The sequence below is a fragment of the Dermacentor andersoni genome, chromosome 9, assembly GCF_023375885.2.
Source record: "Dermacentor andersoni chromosome 9, qqDerAnde1_hic_scaffold, whole genome shotgun sequence".
Lineage (NCBI taxonomy): Eukaryota > Metazoa > Arthropoda > Arachnida > Ixodida > Ixodidae > Dermacentor > Dermacentor andersoni.
Window position 1 is genome coordinate 114986226 of NC_092822.1, and position 21051 is coordinate 115007276.

General features: G+C 51.8%; 1 protein-coding gene across 1 annotated transcript in view; it reads left to right on the forward strand.

Moving 5' to 3' along the window:
* Mkp3 (Mitogen-activated protein kinase phosphatase 3) overlaps positions 1 to 21051 on the forward strand; it is an 80191-nt gene that overhangs the window by 15846 nt on the left and 43294 nt on the right. The window contains exons 2-3 of the mRNA XM_050177132.3: positions 16276 to 16572; positions 18665 to 18850. Coding sequence (XP_050033089.1) covers positions 16276 to 16572; positions 18665 to 18850 — 483 coding nt within the window. The remainder of the gene's footprint in view (positions 1 to 16275; positions 16573 to 18664; positions 18851 to 21051) is intronic.

Below are 21051 nucleotides of genomic sequence, written 5' to 3' on the forward strand. Positions count from 1 at the left end.
CTGAGAGCTGTCTTGAATGTAATGCAGGAAACGGCGCCCGAACGAGGCTAAAATATGGGAGAAGCGGACTACACGGACGGTGTGTCCTGTCTTAGTCCTGTTTGTTTGGTTATTTATTTATTTATTTATTTATTTATTTATTTATTTATTTATTTGTTTATTTATTTGTAGCAAGATTATATACTCGCAGGGTCTCTTCGGCGTTACAAAGACGAGTGGTTATGTCACGCAAAAAAAAATTAATATGCCATCTACACGTGCGTATGCAATGTTAGTGACAGCAGGTCTGAATAAAGCGCAGTCGGTATCCGACTGTGCTTTATCGGTAACCACGCCGTCGCAGCGACAAGCGCGGCCGTTTCGTCTGCCGTCGTTACCTATACGCGCCGTTTCGCCGCGATAACCGAGCGCCGGCGTCTCGCCGGAGACGTGCGAGGGGCCGCAGCCGCCCTGTGTGCGTACGGGTCGGGGCGGTTTCGCGCCCGCCGTCGAGGACGATCGAGGTGCGAACTTCTTCTCGAGGGCTTTGCTTTTTGTTTCCTTCTCGGCGCCGGCACCTTCTGTCGCTCCACGCGCCGCGGTCGTCAAACGCTCGGCGTGCTCGGGGTGGCCGGGGTTGCGGCGCGGTGGCTTGTTGACGAAGCCGTGCTTTGTACGTCCTCCTCCCCCGCCTCTCTCTCTCTCGTTTTACGTCTCTTGGCACGCGTGGCCAGAGCAATCGCAGCGTTGTTAAGCCGAGCATAAAGAGTGAGGGGGACAGAGAGAGCTCCCTATTTGAAAGCGGCGAGGTCTGCCGGCGGAGGAGTGTTCACGTACGCAAGTGGTGGAGAGAGAGAGGAAGGGAATGGGGTTCCAGAGAACCTGAATAAGAGGAGGAGGAATAATGAAGTGAAAAACAAGCAGCGACAAAGAAACATCGCCAGATGCCTTGATTTCACTTTAGGGCCCAACTTGTCCGAACGTAGGAGTAATTTTTGACTTCACTGCAGGGTTTCTATACGATGTAAGCAGTCTCCGAATGGTAACTGGAGTTTTGAGAGGCAGCCAATAGATTCGAGAATGATCCAAAGCGAAAACGACTGTTTGGCGTTGCATTCGTTGAGTATGCTGCAGGTAACTAATAGCTCCGCATAGAGCAATAATGGAAGGTTACACGAACAAGGAACAAGCAGACAAACCTGTGGCCCGCGGGAGCTCTTGGTACACGTGATATGAGGTTCAGACAGCATGGAAATGACGTGCACTACGTGGATTCGACCCCTACTCCACTCATTCGAGCGACATTGCAAACTGATCATTTTCCGTGTGGTACTGCGTTACAGGTGCGACAATTCTCCACGATTACACAAGTGCGCATGAGAATTGCTGCCTTGCCGTGCTGACGAAACTACGATTTCTCGTAATTCTGAAAACAACAATATATATCATGATTATCATCAGCCTATTTTTATGCCCACTGCAGGACGAAGGCCTCCCTCACGTTCGCTAGTTACCCCTATCTTGCGACAGCTGACTGCATCTTGCACCTGCAAATTTCCTAATTTCATCATCCCACCTAATTGTCTACCATCTACTACTGCGCTTCGCTGCCCTTGGCGCCCATTCTGTTACTCTAATGGTGCGCCCGTTATCTACCTTACGCATTGCATGACATGCCCAGCTCCACTGTGTTCTCTTGAATATCGGCTATCCGCGTTTGTCTCTCTGATCCACACCGCCCTCTTCCTCCCTCTCTGTATGTGTGTATATATATATATATATATATATATATATATATATATATATATATGTGTGTGTGTGTGTGTGTGTGTGTGTGTGTATCTAAAACATGGCGGTCATGGCGCGTTTCCGGCTTCGCAATTACTCCCGGCAGCCGCTGTTTGCGAAAGCCTTCGAGATCGGTTTCTGCTACGGAGAGAGGAAACCGCCGCTGGTGCGTGGATTCAGACGCCATCCGCAAACATCGCCAGTAGAACGCCTGAAGCCACAACCACGACGGTTAAAACGAATCCGTGTCTGCAGCCCACCGTATCACCACGGGAGCCCAGCGATCGCGCAGTGCCAGTGGTCCCTCTTGGGATCTTAGTGAGAAACTCTGTGAGCGATGGGACGCTTCATCGTTCTATCCGCGGAGTCGGCACATTCGGTTTTCCGTACGCACGCATTCACGCGCTATTAAAACGCTTGCGTGCTTATTCGTGCCGTAATTATTCTAATTATTCTCGCTGTTACCGCCGCTCACGCTAGCTTAGCCACTCCGCACGACACCAAGGCCGTCCGTAAATCCTCCCTGTCGCCAGAGTGGCCTTACGTAAGCAGCTTGCGGAGGACGAAAGAGGTCAAGGCGGGGGGTGAGGGTATGTTGTGGAACTGCGTTCATTACAGGCCCGTTTAAAGTCGTGGTTCGTTGTTGAACGAATCGTTCTTTTGCTGCGCTACAGCCGTGAACGCCACCCGAGACAATGAAGACAATGAAAGCGAAAGGGAATGTAGCCTGATAACGAATTAAAATGGAAAAATTTGCCTTACCACGAGGATCATATGTATCAATTCATGTAAAATGAACTGGAAAATGAAAGAAAACACAACTTTTGTAGCAGGTGGGAGCCCAGCAACTCCACGTAACGCAAGCGACGTTCTATGCAAATTAATATTTGTGCGATGCCAGCTGTCCTCCCGTCAGCCTGTAAACTGTAAACACTGTAAACTGATTCACGCCATAATTAAGTCGCGTCCTTACACCCGTAAGGTCGTAAGTGTGTGAGATATCGACCGACTTGCACCCTATAAAGAATCCCCGAGGGTGTAAAACGGTTTACAGGGTAGGAGGCATTTAACACGTGCATCTGTGACGTCACCCTGGGAGTGTTAGACCGCGCTACTCGGTTGTTTCGCGCACACCATCCGGCATACATATTCCTGCAAATTTTACTAAGTGGATCTCTAGCGCTGCTGTCTGTATGCTGGAATTTCAGTCGTGGCGGTTCAGCCACACAGCACGGGAACGAGAGTGTGCGTGCAGTGCGTGGATTTCCCTAAACGTCGTCTTTCTGGCTTCGAACCGCTTTGCGACGTTTTGAATTGACAAACTTGATAGCCTTGCCGTTTTGTTAAAAAATTATTATTCCTTCGAAGTTTAGAAAGATAAAGCGTAATAACTAACGCAACAAGAAATAATGAAGCCATATAAGCGCAGACATTAAAACAAGTTCAGGCATCGAGCGCATAATTCTCAGGGTAACGGAAGAATGGCAGTGGCAGAGTAAGTTTCGACGGGAAACTGCCAAAGGGAGCCCCCTCGAGCGGAAGTCGACATTATTTCTGTCGTCATTTACTGGCAGGAAGAGCACCGTTGTCCTCTCGACGTCGCGAGATGCTGTAAGGGGGCTCTGAAAACCTTTTGACGAGAAACGTCAGAGGGCGCGTGCTGCACAGCGGGTGTAACTCAGACCGCTCTCGTAATGCGTGCGCTTACGAGAGGCTTTTTGCGTTGACCCCTGCGGGAGGAGGCGAGCAGGTCGTCGAGGTCGAAGCGAATTCGGACACGTTCGGGGTAAACGGGACGAGCAATTGACAGACGTATACTACGAGTCACTACATACGGAGAGGGGGGAGGAGGGGGGGTGCAATTTCACGGAGCTGGCGGCCTCGCGTCGCAAGGCTGCAAAAGTCCCGCTCGTCGATTTCGCAAGAGTAACAACGGAGCGAGTGCGTCCGGAGGAGGAGGAGGGTAGCGTCGGAGCGGAGCAGAATCTGGCGTTCTCCGGCCGACTTCCTTGTTTACGCTACGCGGGCCTCCGTGGCGCGATTCACTCGTCCGCGGCAGCTGGCACCTGTCCCATGCGACCGCGGTGGCGCCATTCGGGCCTCTTTCGTTGCTTTTTTTCTCTCTTCTTTTCGGGTTCTTTCTCGCTAAATTTAAACGCCCCCGCTCCCTCTTGCGAGTAGTGGCTGTGACGCACCGCTGCGCTATGTCGACAAGCCGTGCGTGAGCGCGCTCCTGCGAATCGCCTTTGGCAGCCGAGTGATGGCGCGGGCGAGGGGGAAGGCCGAGGAGAGGGAGGGAGTGGTAATGAGGTAACGGAGCCGAGCCTTTTCGACTCCCCACGCCCTGCGGGGCTTATATCGACTCGCGCCGCTACTCTTGCATGCTGCTCGTGGGCTGCGCCCGTTCACGAGGGACCACCACCGCCGCCGTATGCGCGCCACGACGCACTGCGGCGCGTCGGCGAGCTCTCGCTTCCACGGGCCTCGCGGACGCCGTCCTTTCTCTAGAGGCCGTCCGCAACTTCCTCTGCGCAAGAGAGGCTGAAAACAAGCTGGCGCCTCTGAAGAGACCAAACTAACTCGTAGAGCGACATATCGGGTCCAGAGGAGACCCCGTAGCGCAGCCCAAGAAACCCGCGGAACTAAATGGGTCCGCGGAAGAAGTACCGATCCTGGTATCCGTGTGGCCTTCGTCGTTCGTTCTGTCATTGACGGCGCCCGACATCTCGCGCAGAAGACCGGCGCTCTTCAAAGGCGCTAACCGGGGTTTCTAATCTGGACGCGGCCAAATTTTGCCGTATTCTCAAGCTTCGCAGCGGCGACGCTTTAAGATAATCGGGAAAGCCCGTTGCAATCCTGCGAGCCAACGAAAGGGATACCGAATTTGACACTATCCAGAGCGCCATCCAAAGCTTTGCCATCCTTCTAAGGCACTTATTTTTGTTATTCCACGAGGAGGGGCACTTGTCCGAGCAGCCATTCACGTAAGGGTTGCATACAAGGTGACGGCGCGGTCGTCGTATGGGCGTGCTCTTCCCCCCCTTTGCGTGACCTCCTTTGCAATCGTGGAAAAAGCTTTAATCGCTGTCGGGGGCTCTGCGTCACGCGAATCAGCGCGCGTACACTCGGCCACAGGATCTATAGCCAGGAAGCTGAGCGTGAGACATTTCCTCTTAAACAAAGGAAACAAATAAAGAAAGATCCCCCGGCGGAACTGTCGCGCGGTGACGACACCATCCGTCTCCCTTGGAAGATTATTTTGCCCCTTAATAGCCATGCGACTCGCTCCCACGAGTTGCATGGAAGGGCCGCAAGTGTTTGTCCTATCGATGAGGGTGAGTCTGGCTTGCGTGCAGGAGAGGGTATTTCAAAACACACGGCACTCTCTCGCTCTCCTACATGCATAGGCACACCGTTCGCATGTCCGGAGATTCGTGCCCATCCGCCAGTGTAGTTTGTGTAATCTGATAGTGATACGGAAGCGCTGGGGAACAGAGAGCTGCGCTGTAGTTGGTACAGATTCACTGTTAAGTGTGCGCAAACAAACGGACACAGAGCACACATTAGTTCTGTATGCTAACGCTGACAACAGAAGTTCAGAGAGATTGCTGAAACATTTTTTTATTAACAAGAGCTGCAAATAGATGCGCGAGTTCTTCGTCCGTATCGCTTCTAGAATGTCACGTGCTGTCCACGGACGTGACATTTTTCAATTTCTTCCCCGCTTGTTTTTTGTTCGTCTCTCTCTCTCTCTCTGTCTGCTTCCTGTATATTTATTCCTCGTTCGAATAAACCACTTAAGTGCTTGTGGTCGTAGAATTTCCTTCTATGATTGCTAGAGGGAACTCTGGCGCTGCCGTCGTTCATGGAGTGCGTGGATTTGTCTGATCTTCGTGCTTGTAGACTCAGACGTTCTTATTACTTTGTTTGTTATGCTTTATGTGCCTTCATTATCGTAAATTTCGGAGCAATCTATACTTTCCGAACTGCAGAAGGCGCTGCAAACGCGCAGAATCGCTACTGATTGCAAACATTGAGCTTGTCGAGGGGGCCAAATTGAAACGCGTTTCAAGACACTGGTTTGCTTGCAAGAAATTAGAAATTTGGAGAAAGCTTAAGCTTCGCCTTTAACAGTGGAACGCGATAGCATCCAAAAATCCCTGACTGATTGTCACGCTTTCCGGCAACCTCAGTTTTCTTGCGGGGGCGAGCGCCATCTGGATGCATGTTGTTGCAAAGAAACCGAGCGCGCCGCTCTATGAATGGTATAGAAACGCAGGAAAGGAGCTTGTGTTTGAGTTTCGGCGTAACAGAATTATGTTTTCTGGAATACTTAAATTACGTCGGCGCCACGATGCCTGTAGGTTGTGTTTAGGTCGTACTTTACTATTCTTCTGACGTATTTTACTTTGACGAAATCAATTAGTTTAGTAAAGCCTCTGCGCCACGCGGAGGGCCTGCGCGGTTGTGGTTCGGAATGATTTTTCGCCCAGCGACGTTCGACGCCGACACCGAACTTTCTTTCCTTCTTTTTTTTTTTTTTTGCGACACGGTGCCCTTAACGCTCTCGCGTTACTGTATGCAATCGGGCGTGGCGTAATGGTTTCAATATTGGCCATCTGTGCTTGAGGCTCTGTGTTCGAATCCTGGTGTCGGATAACTTTAATAGTGTTTATTGATTACGCAGTTGAAAATGACGAGTTTGCCAAAGTTGCGAAGCCGCTTGAAGTCAGAAAGACAAAGTTCGTGGAAATGCACGTTCTTCCCACACTGGCTGAGCCGCCCCCATTGCAGCTCCCGTAGACAGCCTGTGGTAATTATTGCGTGCAGCTCTGTGCTTGTAGTATCCATCGGTGCTCTGTATCCGTTTGTTTTCGCTCTCTTGCAATGCACGGGGAAGCGATATCGCGCCAGCATCCTTCGTAGCCGTGTGTTGTGTGAGGCGCCCATCTCCGGTCCGGCGACGTGAATACTCTGTTTTTTTTTTTTTCGCGGGAGATGCAAGTTGATCGCGCATGCCCGTCTACACGCACGGCGTCTGATACGAGCGAGTGTGTTTGCCACGGGCACGGTATAACCACGGCGTTGGCCCGGTGTTGTGCTCGCGGCTGCACGGTGCGGCTGGTTGACGTCGGGTCCGCGCCTCCAGGAACTGCCTGCAGCGCCCGCGATTAGCTTCCGCCCCGCAGAGCAGCAGAGAACTGTTCTAACGCTCGCGGTCACTCGCCATCGACTGCCTGGATGCGATTGCGGTGATCACTAGCCGTCAAGCCGAGCCGAGCTCTTTGTTGGCCAGTGTACGTCGCGTTTAAATTGTCGACGCTGTCCCGGTTGCGACCACATGTGCAAAAGGCAAAGCGAACGATACGTCATGCCGGCGCGGGCGCATCCTATCCGGTCCGCTCTCTCGTCTTGAGGGGCTCTCTACTCACGTCGTTCTCGTCTGGTTCGGGACAGGGCGAGACTCGGAGATTTCCATAAAATGCCGTGTACACACGGAAGGCTCTGCTATTTGTCTACGTTCTTCGAACGCACAAACAATTTCGCTGCAAGTTGGGTCGTGATTCTGCGCGGTCGCAGATAACTGCCAAATATTTCTTGTGTGTGTGTGTGTGTGTGTGTTCTTTTTTTTTTTTTTCATGTTGCTACTGCCATGGCCTGTTTCCCAGTACAGTAGTTTTGGCACTTCCAACGAGATCGCGCGGACGCGTCGACACTGGTTACGCCGTTACCGTGAAGGTCGCGTACAAGACGTAGGGTGCTACGCAAAGTCGTGCCAACTGTTAGGGGAACACAGCAAATGCTGGATCCAAGCATCGCTTTGCTATTGACTGCAGGACGCACTTCCAAGTTGGCGCGCGCTAAGTGCACGTGCTTGCGAATGCTGCTAACGCGAAGAAAACGAAATCGAAGATAACAGTCATGACCGTGAAAGGGTAAAGTGTCCTTAAAACGTCACTCGAGCCCCCTCGGACACCCATGGGCAGTGTGTGGCCTCCGAACAAGTAGTAAAATAATTTTGATCGCACAACGCTCCAAATAACAATCCTGCTCTTGTAGCTTTGCCCGTGCATCACCCTTACAAGCCCTCCGCACATCCCTTAGAATTTTCAGTATACGCTTGCACGTTTGGCTTCTCGAACAGCTGCGCCCATTTGGCATTGGAGTGTTTAAGCCTGTCCATAAACTTATTCAAGCTTACGTAATACCGGCAGTACCGATGACGCATACATGCACATCAATGTTGGTGGCGTCATCTGCGACGAGGACGTCGACTATAGAGCACACCGAACAGTAATTGAAATGACTATATTCCACCCATCTGCTTGCACAACAGCGTTGGCAGGAATAACGATGAGCATTTATGGGATTTTTCTTCCCTGTCTGTGAGAACAGCGGTGCCAGGCAATCACTTCTGACGCTATACTGGCGCGTTGGGGTTAAACACAGCGTCACGTGGTGACGCTACCAGCTCTGTTACGGCCGACGTCACCGGTACACCTTTAAAGGTAATAGGTTCGCGGATAGGTCTCATGAGCTCTCCATTAAATTGTTTCTCTCTCGGGACTTATGTTCACGTTTCACGGCAGCCTCAGTCGCAGGAAGAGCTTATAAGCAAAATGATGCAAGGCTAGGTAGTCGTAGCCTCCGCTTAACGCTGATGATAGGTATTTTCAGCTTTTCCGCGAACGTATTAAACCATTTAGTGAATACCTCGATAACGGAGACACGGACGGCAGTAGCAATGCTGGTAGCAGCGACATTATCTGATGCTTTGTTCAACCAAAACGTGAGTGTTCCCGTCGAACGAAATCTGTAAAAAGGCTGCATGTTAAGCGATCGTGTCACTGCCAACGATTTACATCAACTGCTTAGCTGCATGTGATTAGTCAATGGGATAACAACACTTAGACCTTTGTGATTCGAATCTGCACCACAAGATGGCGCCACCAACACGGCTGCTCACGTCTGCGTCTATGGTAACCCTTGTTTCGTAAACTAAAGGTAACGCGTCATAGGGACACGCTATTACAATGTTTATGTTTACGTTTCTGGGCGTTTGCAGTCGGAGCAACACATTCGCTCTAAAATAACCGAGGGCTAGCTAATCGTAGCCTCCGGTTATGCTGATAACATAACGGTTTCGTTGCGGTTGGCGCCCTCCATCGTTTGCAGAAAGCGGGTCTTCCGCACGTATAACCCTACTTGGTCCACGTCCCGTCGCGGCAGAAAAAGCGGCCGTGGGCGTTGGTTTGGCGGGGCGCCTCGCTTCCGCCGATAGCGGCAGGTCGGCCGATACGCGCGGTGCTGGCCTGAGCGGAGCAAACCGTAAAGGGACAGCGTCGGCACTTCCGGTGAGACCGAGCTGCTGAGACTGACTGTGCAGGGGGGCCCCTAAGCGATATCCCCTCTCTCTCTCTCTCTCTCTCTCTCTCTCTCTCTCTCTCAAAAGCTCGGATCAGGCCGGGCTGATAAACTCGCGGCGAAACACGATCTCTTTCATAGTAGGTGACCAGTTTACGTAGGTAAAATAATTGCGCGTGAGCGCAGCTGTGTGTTGTATCAGTTGCGAGATTTAAGTTTACACACACACACACACACCTGAGCAGAAGAATCCGAGGGGCTCAATTTTACTATTATTCACAACCGTATGGCTTCTACGTCTGTTTATTCACAGCTGTGTATGTATATATATTTACCCTGTGTTTGAAAGAACACTTTCAATTTTCTTTTTTTTAAGTTGCCTGTGGCAGATAGCACAATTCTAGTCCATGAGGTGGTCAACCCGAAGAGGCGGGCATATTACTTGCACATCGAATTGAAATGTATGATGGACTAATAAAATAATCACTAATTAAGCTTTAATTCTTACGTTATGGCACATATTGCAATTTAAAAATTCTAGTCGGGGACTTCGCAAGGCGATCGGATCCACTTCGAATTCTCAGGATGACGCCAGTTTCGAGAAATTAATTCCCGAACTTTGCGGAGAAGTGCATTGGCGTTCCAGTTACTTTTGTGCTTCAATGCACGAAACGACGTTTTGTTAAGAAAGTAAGTGGAACGACAGTGCATTTTTGCCGCAACCTTGACAGTGCATTTCTCGTAAAGGGCATCATCCACACAATTCTTTTTAAGTGGATATATGCCTTGCAGTCTCACTCGCTAGAATTTGTAAATTGCGATTGTGCTATAAGGTAATTAGCTAAAAACTTAATTCCAGGTTTTTTTTAATTAATCGATTATGCATTTCAATTTTTTGTGCATGTCCGCCTCTTCGAGTAGACTACCTCGTGGAGTAGAATTGGGGTATCTAGCTGCCACAGGTAACTTTATGTTCTTTTTTTTTATTTTGAAAGTGTTCGCTGAAATACCCAGGATATATATGCCGGGAATTTTTTATGTGGCAGAATCAAAGTATAAAATTAGATTATGGGTTTTTACGTGCCAGAATCACGATCCGATTATGAGGCACGCCGTAGTGGGCGGCTCTGGAAATTTGGACCGCCTGGGGTTCCTTAACGTGCACCTAAATCTAATACACGGCTGTTTTCGCATTTCGCCCCCATCGATATGCGGCCGCCGTCGCCGGGATTCGATCCCGCGACCTCGTGCTTAGCAGCCCAACACCATAGCCAATAAGCAACCACGGCGGGTAGAACCAAGGTTGACTATCCGAAAGTAGTGACCCGGGGCCAGTAGCCACGTCTACACATTGATTTCCTTGAGTCGTCCATTGATTGTTTGTTATTATTGTTATTTCTTTCGTTTGCGTCAGCAATCTCCCATGCCGTCTGTTGCTATAGGGTCTCTCGCTGCCATTTTCATTTAGCGTTTTCCCCACACCGTGCTTAACACCCAAGGGATCTGGCTCGCTATAACTATAGGTTCGCTCGGATCTGTCGCGCGTTGCACTTATCGCGAGCGGATGTTGTCCCCCAGCGGCTGAGGCAGCAGTTATCGCTTGACGGCTCGCCTTCCTGACGGGCGTCGCCGTATTGCAGCGCTTACGGAGCTTTCCCTCGCGCGCGACCTGCGTTGTTGTGTGTCCGTCTCCGGGATGATGTCCGTGCTGACGTTCGTTGTAGCGCGCGCGGCCTGTCCTGCTCAGTACCAAATGGCAGGCTCGACCATTTCGTATGTGTTTGTTTGTTTCTTTGTTCTTCGCTTTCTTTTTTTTCGCACCGTCCCTCTATGGCTTTTTTGTCACCAAGCAGGCCGTCTGCCAAGGATCTTCCACTGTCTCTGTTGTCTTCCCCTCAAAGCTTCGAATCAGTTGTGTGCAGTGCTTAAGGCGTGCCCACGTCCTCCGCACCTCTGCCCTCCCTGCAGCAGTTCAGCTAAACTGCAACGCACTGCATTGTTGAATGACCTCGCTGGTCACTGGTCCAATCCTTTTTGCGTTCTCAAAGGCTAACTGCGGCGTGTATGTAATGTGTATATATATATGGCGATAGTGGAAAGAAACGTACTTTTCTAAGTACAGCAAGGTAATCAGTCACCGTACGCATGGGTAATCATTGCGCATTGCGCTTATCACGCTGGAAATGGCCAATTTGCAAAATCAAGAAGCCGTTTTAAAGCCTGGTTAAACGACGAAGTATCGGCCCCCCAAATCCGTGTATATCGTTATAATACACATCGCTGCCATTCTAGCTGGCTGAACCGTCACACTCGAAGCTGCCATAGACGCTAGCGCCGGAGTTCTCCTAGTAAGCTATGCACGAAACTGTGGTTTACGTGGATGGAAGCTTCTTTCACCTCGAAACCAAAGCGCAGGTTTTCAGTGATGGAAACGTGCGCGCGAGTCCGCCGCCTGGACCGACCCGTGGTCCAACACCTGAAGGCCGAGTGAACTGCACGCGTCCAAAGTTTTGCGCTCCAGCTTGCCTCTACAGCGGGGCCGGTTAATTGCGGCATTGTCCACGGAACGAGGACCGGAACGTTGCTAAGAGCTAGCTGTCAAGCGGGCTACGAGTGGGAGAGTCAACAGGCGTTGGCTCAGGGACGACTACTCCGTCGAGCCACTACCACAAGTTCTGCATGAGGAAGGCCTGCGCGCTTTCATTTAAATAAACAACCATGCCGCAGGGAAAGCTTCGCGAAAGACGCAGATACCGTTGACGATGACTGTCGATGTAATCCTAACGATGAAGCCTAACGGCTTCGAGAAAGCTATTCACTACATTAAAGGCATACTGCGTTTGACGGTGCAAGCTTATTGCAGGGAGGATGTTTGGTTGGCGTTTGTTGTTCCATTGCGTAATTCCGTAGAGAACAGCAGTATATAGGCCGCCAGCGCGTGCGCCTGAAAGAACTACACGCGCGCTTTTTGCGTCGGCGCCTCGGCTGCGAAAGGGCAAGCTCCAACCACCAACCACGAAAACGGGCGAAAGATCAAGAGAAAGCTGTGCGCTTTAGAAAAAAGGAAAACAACGAAAGAAACAAACAAGAAGTCATTTCTGGAGGCGCGCTCGCGGCGGACGCAAAACAGCGCGGTGTACCCTCGTCGTCTCATCTGGCCTGCGACGAGGGGCTCTCGTTTCCGAATCCTCGTCTCTCGTCAACAAGCGACCGCTGACTCAGCGGGGGCAGCCGCGACATCTTCCAGGGTTCCTGTCACGCGCGTTAGCCCGCATTGACCGTTTCTTTTTTTTTTTCCATTTCTTTCTCCCTTTCTTCGTCGGTTATTTCTCCCCGGTGTCATTTTGGCCCGCTCGCATGTGCTGGTGAATGTATTGGTCGTTTCCGGTTACCTCCAACATTGCCCACCCTTATGCCTCGTCGTCCTGTCCTTTCTCGCCGATGTACCGATGCGTGGAGGACTGTCTGTGGGTTGGCGTTTTTGGTCCACAGGGCCTGCCTGCTCTTTCGGAATATTGCTTCGCCTGCGGTATCGGTGTCTGAGTTTCCGTTCGTTAGTGACGAGCAGTTTCGCGTTTGAGAGGAAGAAGAAAAAGAAGAAGTAACAGACGATTCAGATTTGCGAAAAGCAATCTATATCAGAAAAACGGACTGCGCGGCTTGTTAGTACATGTTAGTAGCTAAAAACCGTGCCCGAAAACAAGACAGCATGGGAGACGCGTCCTGGCGCGCTGCTCATCTGAGCGCCCGGACACTCACGTGTCTTGCTTGTCGTGTCTCGTTTTCGTACCCTGGTTTTTTTAGCTGCTTGGAATCTGCCTTGTTTACCCTAAACATCGAATAACCTCGTATTGATCTCATTCCGGCTTTTGTTCCTAATCTCTTAATATCTAAACGCCATTGGGCATGAGACATATCGGTTGCGTTTGCCACGCCCTTGAGTCTGTGCCTGCGACATATCACGTTAAAAAAGCCTTATCAACACTAGACAATTAATCACGCGAAACAGCGTCACTTGGTGCACGGCGTGTAATGGCTGAGGCGCCCACATGAAGACGGCGAAAAGCACTCAAAGAAGGCACGCGGGCGTTATTTAGGCGGCATATGGCAAACACGATCTGCCGGTGCGTACGCACCCACTGCGGTAGTGCTGTTGTGGTTTTGTAGTTCCAACAGTGCAGGCTCTAAATGACTATCTCTCAAGGCCGACGCTTAAATCTACAGGCAGGCTCTGAGCACTTTTGGAAGGCGCCACAGGTGGGCGACGTCTGCAGCGTAGATTACGCTCGGCTACATGTGCCCTTTCTCTGTCCTCGCCTTTGGAACCCACCATGTACCGGCGTTCCCTCGAAGCTGTGGCGTGTTAATTGCTGCTGATGGGGGCGGCTGGTTTTTCCCTTATCTTTTTTCTTTATTGTGTTGATCTAAAGCGAGGAAAGACACAGAGTGAAGAGCTGCACTTTACTGTCCCCACCAAACAGATATCGTGCGAGGGCGCCAGCCGAGTATGCGTCGTGCGACAAGAGCAGACGACGAGAAACGCTTCTGCGGCGGCATGCAACGAGCAGCCGAAGGGACGTTTGCAAAGACTTGGTAGATGTGGCGTCCTATGACGTCACGGGAGAGTGCGCGTCGTGGAAGAAGGAGAAAAAATGAATAAACGCAAGATGAGGGGGGACGGGAGTGGGGGGCAGAGTGGCCATAGGCGATGAGGACGTGAGAGGGTAGAAGAAAAAGTGTTGGTGCCCTCTGGCAGCGCCGAAGGGCAGCGGAAGTTGATGGCCGCGTCGGCGGCGTCTGCATTTGGTTTCGGTTGGCGTTCTCTCGTCCTCCTCCTCGTCTTTCGTACGGCCCCGTCCGCCGTCGTCGTCACGGTTGCTGAGCGTGTTGCTCGCTCCGTTCTGCCGCGGAGGCGAACAGCGGGGAGAGCGGACGCCTCCATGGGGCCCCCGTGTTGTGTTTTGGCTTTCAAACCGGACGTAAAATGAGTGTGGCTGACTGCGGGAGCCGAGACGGGGGTTAGTTGTGCGCGGGGAGTGTGTGCGTGCCGTGTCTGTAACCTCGCGATGCCTTTCTCCTCTTTTTACGGTCCCCCCTTCCTTTTGTCTGCGGCGTTCTTTCCTCCTCGTGTCGGTCGTGGCCGGCGTGGCGGGAAGCCGAGGAGTGGGGTGCGAGATAGGCATCTCTCCGCGGCGGGCATCAAATGCCGCGTGATCGTCGTCGTCTGCTAGACTGTACGTCTGCTGCGCTGCTGTCTCTCTCTCTCTCTCCGTAACTCTCTCTGCGTCCTTTCGCTCCCGTCCTCGTCTGCCCGCGAGGTTTCAGTTCTATGTGGTGCCTGCGTGCCATGCCGTTTTCTCTATTCGAACTGCTTTTATCTTGGACTGTTTCTTTTTTTCTTTTCTTGTCTTTCTTTTCCTGCTGTGTCTCGCTTTGTTGCTGTTGCTCGGGTCGTTTCCGTGGCGTGCGCGGATGGGGGAGACGGCTTCTCGGTCGATCGGGTCTCGCTCTTCGAGCCGTGGAAAGGGGGGGAGGTGTCGCAGGGGCTGCCATCGAAGGTCACCGCGCAGCGGTGCACGAGAACACGTGCAGGCTCGCAAAGATCGAGAAAAGTGCAGCTTGGCGGGTGGGGGGGGGGGTGGGGGGGGGGAGTTCGTTCAGCTGCACGCTGTGTCGTCCGGTCCACTTTGCGTCGTCGTGTTTGAGCTGTCTGTGCCACGATGAGGGGAGGCGTGGACGCCTGAAGCGGTCGCGTTTCTTTGTCGCTTTCGTTTCTCCGTAGTCGATCAGCGGGGCGCACCGCTTCTTCCAGACCCATATGTGCGAGCGGAGAGCTTCCCAAAAGAGGAAACCAAGGGGTGCGGCTGTAAGTGAGCGGGTCAGCAGTGGAACGCGTGCTTGTCGTGGGCTGGTGTAAACGAGGAGTGCAGGCTTTTGCGTCCGCGTGCTTCCGAGCAGCGGTGAAGGGTTGTTGCTACAGCTGGTGGGAGAGCGGTCACGTGTTTGGAAAGGTTCGCGGACAGCGAGTCTCACTCGGTTGACTTGGCTTCACGTGGTGGCGCTGGAGGCTGCTGGCAAATGAAAGACGCTTTCTTTCTTTCTTCTTTTTTTTTTTTTTTTTTGTTGCAGTTGCAGTGTAGCGAAGTTGGAGAGTTCAGTGAGCGTCAGTACATAACACCTGCACTGGACATTGTAGGGTAGGCTTACGAGGCTTGGTGATTTTGCCGAACTGCCCCGGGAAGGGCAGTACTTATTTGATTTATTTTGTTATAGCGCTGACAGTTAAATCTACTCCAGGTGCACAATAACGCACCCCGTTTGTCATCACGAACTTCAGGAGTCCAGCAATGAACACACTTTGACGACAACGCTTACTTAAAATTCTGGACACTTAAGCAAGCACGGGCATTCTTTTTTGATGTTCTAGGTCCCTGTTTTTTTTTTCATTTCTTTTGCGCATGTATTGTGATTGAAAAACAAAGGGCGCAGTCGTGTTTGTTCTTTCTGAATCCGTCTTTCCGTCGTGAAGCACTAGTGCTGTCGTACCAGGAAGCCACAGCTCCTTTCCACTACCAACAGTTCAGACCCTTTATTAACGTCCGGGCACATCAATCTTCATTAGAAATCGGGCTCCATAACCTGTCGAGGGCATCAGTCGCCCTTAGGCGCTATGTGTTCTATGGAAAACAAAACCGTAAACTCTTCCCACGTATAACGATCAGTGGAACGAAATGTGATAGCCGCAAAGTTAAAAGCCGGGAATACGGCAGTGTCGATTATAGAGGAAAGGGGAATAGCCGGTTGGCACTTAGAGAAAGAAAGGGAGCTGGGCAGGCCACGTGATGTGTAGGGCGGATAATCGGCGGTCTATTAGCGTTACATAATGGCTGCCATTGGAAGGGAAGCGCAGCATAATTTGTAGGGGTAAGATGGTGTGAACCGGTGTTAGGCAGAGGTAATTGGGGATCTCGGGAGGAAGGCTTCCGTCCTGCAGCGGACACAAGTGGGCTGACGACGATTACGATGACCCTGTGAAGATGTAAACTGTCGTTTAAGCCGAGTGCCTTGTTCGGGGCGTGTACGCATGTCCCACACGTGTAGCGGCGTCGCGCTGAAACCCCCAACCCCGCGCGTGTGACGCAGGCGGCTTCTCGGAGTTCCACTCGCGCTACCCGGAGTGGTGCGACAGCGGCGAGCCGCAGGAGCCCGGGCCCGGCTCCTCCTCGCCCCCGGGGAGCGCCGCCAACCCGGGGCCCGTGTCGGTGACCACGACGCGCGCCCTGCTGGGCCTGGAGACGCTGCGCATCTCGACCGAATGTGGCTCGCCCAAGGACCCTCGCGACGACCCGGACCGCTGCGACAGCGGGCTGGCCCGCGACGACAGCCCCGGGGGCGCCGACCCGCCCTTCCCGGTGCAGATCGTGCCCTTCCTCTACCTCGGTGGGTCTCCATCTCTCTTTTTTTTTTCTTTTTTTTTTTTTTGAGTGCTGCTCTACCGCGGACAAAGATAGGTGCACGCAGTTGCCTCCTCACCACATCTTTGACTCGATGAGCGTTCACACGATCACCTTAGTCTTTATGCATGTTGGCCCCCTCGCGTTATGTGGGCCGCGGTTCGCTACAAAGAGTTACAGCGTGTCGCAAATCGACTCTGAGGAATCCCGCAAGATGGAGGAAGATTTCTGAAAGAAAAAAAAAACGTATCATGCACAGTTGGTCATTACGGCCGTACTACAGTCGTGTGGATGACCATTTCTAGTCGACTAAACAAGGTACTTAATTTTACTGACGAATTTCAGCTACCAATTCAAAGTGCAGTGACCATCGGCGAACGCGAAGTTTATAGCCTATGACGAGTGTGTCCGACCAGCTCTGGCTTATTGCAGAGTGGGTCTCCGGTAAACGTGTTGTAGGTTTCAGAATTTGTATCTGGTGGCGTAAACTGCGTTCGGAATTGGTAGCTGAAACTCGTTAGTAAAATCGAGTGCATTGTTTAGTCAGCGATGTTATTTACTCTGCCGTCACCAGCTGCTGTTATAAGAAGGTAGCAGATAGCGTGACTATGCTGCGTAGTATAGTAAGGACAACAAACTATTGTTTTTTTTTTCTTGTTTTTATTGACTTCGCCCTCCTTTAAAAAAAAAAAAAATCTGATTCGTTCAAAATTTAGAGAAATAAAACTTAATAAACAGAGCCCCAAGAACGTCTAAAGCCACAAACACGGATCTCGGACACATCCACATTGCTCTCCTTCATTTCTCTGGTATAGATTAACGATGTCGACGTCAGATTTTCGTCTGGTGACTTTTGTAAGAAACTCTGTCGCCTCGCTGACCCTGAATTGCGCGGTCCAATGTTGTAGAGACGTTGCTTCAATAGGTGTGTGTGTGGGGGGGGGAGGAATTCGAAAGGGGGGGGGGGGGTCCGCAAAGTACAACACCGGCAGAGTTACTCGTACACAGCGAACAGGTATTTCTCCGGACAAAGTGCCGTTTGTACAGCACGTCTCCTCGACCGAGCGAAGTGCCTCCACCGTTCTGCCAGCAGTGACGCCACCGCTTTTACGGCTTACGAAGAGGCCGTATAGTGTCGGGCAACTGTGTGCCATCTGGGACGGCGGTCGCTTGCCCCCGAGTCCTGCGCACCGTGTTAGCACACGTGTGGCAACTCCAGTCCGATCGTAAAGAAACAATTCTTTTACGAGGAGCTGGGGTGCCGTCGAACATGAACGGTAGCCGCAGCTGCGCACGCAGGAGGTCGTTGAGGTGTCCGGGTGCACTAAAGTGCGGCGCGTCTGCTGACCCGGCTTTGGTCGCGTAATTGTGCGCGTCGCTAAGCGTCTATTTTGGGGCACGTATACGTGACAGAGGCAGGACAATGCCGCCACCTGGTGCGGCAGGCCGGTGACCGAGTAAGAGCGAGATGGAGAAGGATCATCGTCCTAGTGATTTAAGCTAATGCTTGAGCTAATAAAACCCGGCCGCCGCACGAGTAGGCGACAGTGTTGATGCGGATACGTGGAGGTAAAAAGATAAACGTGTCTACCGCTTACAAGACCAGCACGGAGGAAGGCAGAGTGTCGTCGCAGAGATCGTGGAAGGACCGCGTACACCCACAGGTTGACACACGTCGTCCCAGTGTAAGCGACACGCGCACGGTGCGTCACGTCACAGCAGACTGTGGGAATCGCAACATTGTCGGTCAGTGTCCAGTACTCGCGCCAGAGGGCGCGCCGGCTGCTTCCTTGCCGAAGCCTCGCGTCAAAAAACGGGACAGGTTGACTCGAGGACACCCGCAGCCCGGTTTCCCGATCGGTCGTGCGGCGGCGGACACGCAGATTCAGTTCGCGCTGTCCGACTTGTCTTGCGCGAGCTGTACGCTGACCCCTCTTTATTCGCTTCGCATTGGCCGCTTTGAAAGCCTTTCTCGTTTGCAACGGGGCGCGAGGCTATATATTATAGAGTGGTCCGCTGCGCGGACGGTCGGTGGGGGACCCGAGTCCAGTGATGATGGCGCGCACTTTGTCGCGCAGGCAACGAGGAGAACTCGCTGGACCTGGACTCGCTGGAGCGGCACAACATCCGCTACGTGCTCAACGTCACGCACAACCTGGCCAACGCGTTCGAGGGCCGAGGCCTCAAGTACATGAAGATCCCCATCGAGGACCACTGGTCGCAGAACCTGGCATCTTTCTTCCCGCAGGCCATCGCCTTCATCGGTGAGTTGCTCTCTCTCTTTTCGGGGTGTCATTGGGTTTTCCTGGCTCAACCGCATACGCTGAAAAAGACTAAGTTCTAACCACTGATGGCCTGAACTAGCCAAGGCTCAAGTGTATGGGTTGACGCTCGGAAAACGTAATTAATGTCGGATAACTTTGTCACGGGAAAGAGACTTCCTGACGCTGTCGATGGCAGTGGTGCATTTGATGGAGCTGTTCAGATTTTGGAAATTTTGGAGACCGAAGGCCGAAGTCATGCCTCAGGAGAGATGCTCTGGTTCCCAGCGCATACGACTTTAGACATTCCAGCAATCAACCTCAACGAGGTAGCACACCGCGAAGCTCGAGGTCTCACTCGCCGAGCTGAGCAAAGAGTGGCTTCCATCGGTCAGGAGAACGCGGAGGAGGAAATCTGGAGAGAAAAAGATATATTAACAAGATTTAGCGATATTACCAAATTCTATCAAAATCGGAGGCGAGTATTACCACCGCCTCACACTAAACTGAACAGAGCTGAGTCCGTTACTTGGAGGCGACTACAAACAGAAACTTATACGAGTCCCGTGCAACTAAAAACTTTCTACCCCGATATATACGAGAGCGATATGTGCAAGCTCTGCAAGTCTGTTAGAGCCACCCTTCAACACATGTTGTGGGGTTGTGAAATATACCAAAATAAAATGGCAGTCTCCCCAGAAAATCTACGGGCGCGCTGGTCGGCCGTGCTGCTCAGCTCAGAACTCCAAGACCAACTTTGGGCCGTCCAGCGAGCCAAGGAAGCCGCACGGGAGCAGCAGCTCCCAGTGGCCATCTAGGCGGCCCCAGGCCCGGGCCTCCCAATCGCCGGATTCCAAATAAAGTTATCACATCACATCAAGGCCGAAGTCAGCTGAAGCGAGGCGGTGACAATTGGAGGTCGCCGGGAGCGCGACCTTCGTCCTGCAGTGGTTATACAAATTAGCTAATAATTATTATTATGAATATATCTGCGCCGAAGAAGAAGGCGATCAACTGCGTGGTTATCTATGACGGTTATCATATATATTCCGTAATGACCAATTTGTTGAAGGCAGCGGCCAAGTCGCGACATTCTCTTCTCTCGTGCTCCCAGAGTCTTAAAGCACGGGAGTCTTCGTACGGCTGTTTCTCGCATTTAAAGGATGTTTAAATGTTTCTCGACATTCATAGTTACTAAATGTCAACATTTCACGCACGTGAAATACGTGGTAGAGCTTCTACAACTTCGAAAAAATATACTTTACTAAGGTTGATACTTGAGCACCTTGGTGTGCCATTAGTACATGTCACGTCGCGCGTAGAAGACACGGACAGTAGCAAGCAACGACGATACGTACACGAAAATATGTGTCAGTAACATTTTTTTTTTTTTTCTTTCCAAGACAGTTTACCTACACGCCCAACAAATGGCAATGCTCAGCTCCTTTTTATTTGCGAAAGCGCGCGGTGCTGCTCTAAGCTGGCGATTCAGCTAAAGGAAACTAGCGTATGTATATTGGCCCGTGTCCACGACAGAGCTCGCAGGTCCCGCGCCGGCGGCTACACGCTTCCTACATGCATATACAAGGCTGCGAGGGTAAACGTGTACGATCATTCAAGCCCGATGCACCCACCTCGGAGAGCACGTGATTAATTTGCCGGCCGCCAAGGCCGCCGCATGCGACGTAATTGCGCGGCTTATTTACATCCCCCCACGAAGGCGTCGTCGTCGTCGTCGCGGGGACGGGATCCGCGTGCCGTGGATGGCTGCCTTAATAAGGCGTGCACGTGAACGGCGCGTGTTCGTGCAGCGACCGCATAAGAAAGCGTTTCCGGCGTATCGGTGCCGCGCGGTAGGCCAGCGTGTCTTGCAAAAAAATGGCGGGTGACATCCGATTAGTTGTACAAAAAAAAAAAGGCAATTTAAGTGGCCCTTAATGACCACCGTCTGCTCACTGTCGAGCTCGTCTGCCCAGTGTCGAGCGCCAGACCGCGCCTGTGTAGCTTCCGTTGCAGTGCCGGCAACCAAATTTACAAAATTCGTTGCTAAGTGATCTTTCCCGTTGACTGGTCATCTTTCGTAATAATATTGCAACACGCATATTGAGTGTTTATTTTGGACTGCGTCCAAAAATATTGGCTGGTATTTCCTCTTACGAACAATCTTTGCGTAAGACATATTTCGTGAAATCGGGCCGAGGTTA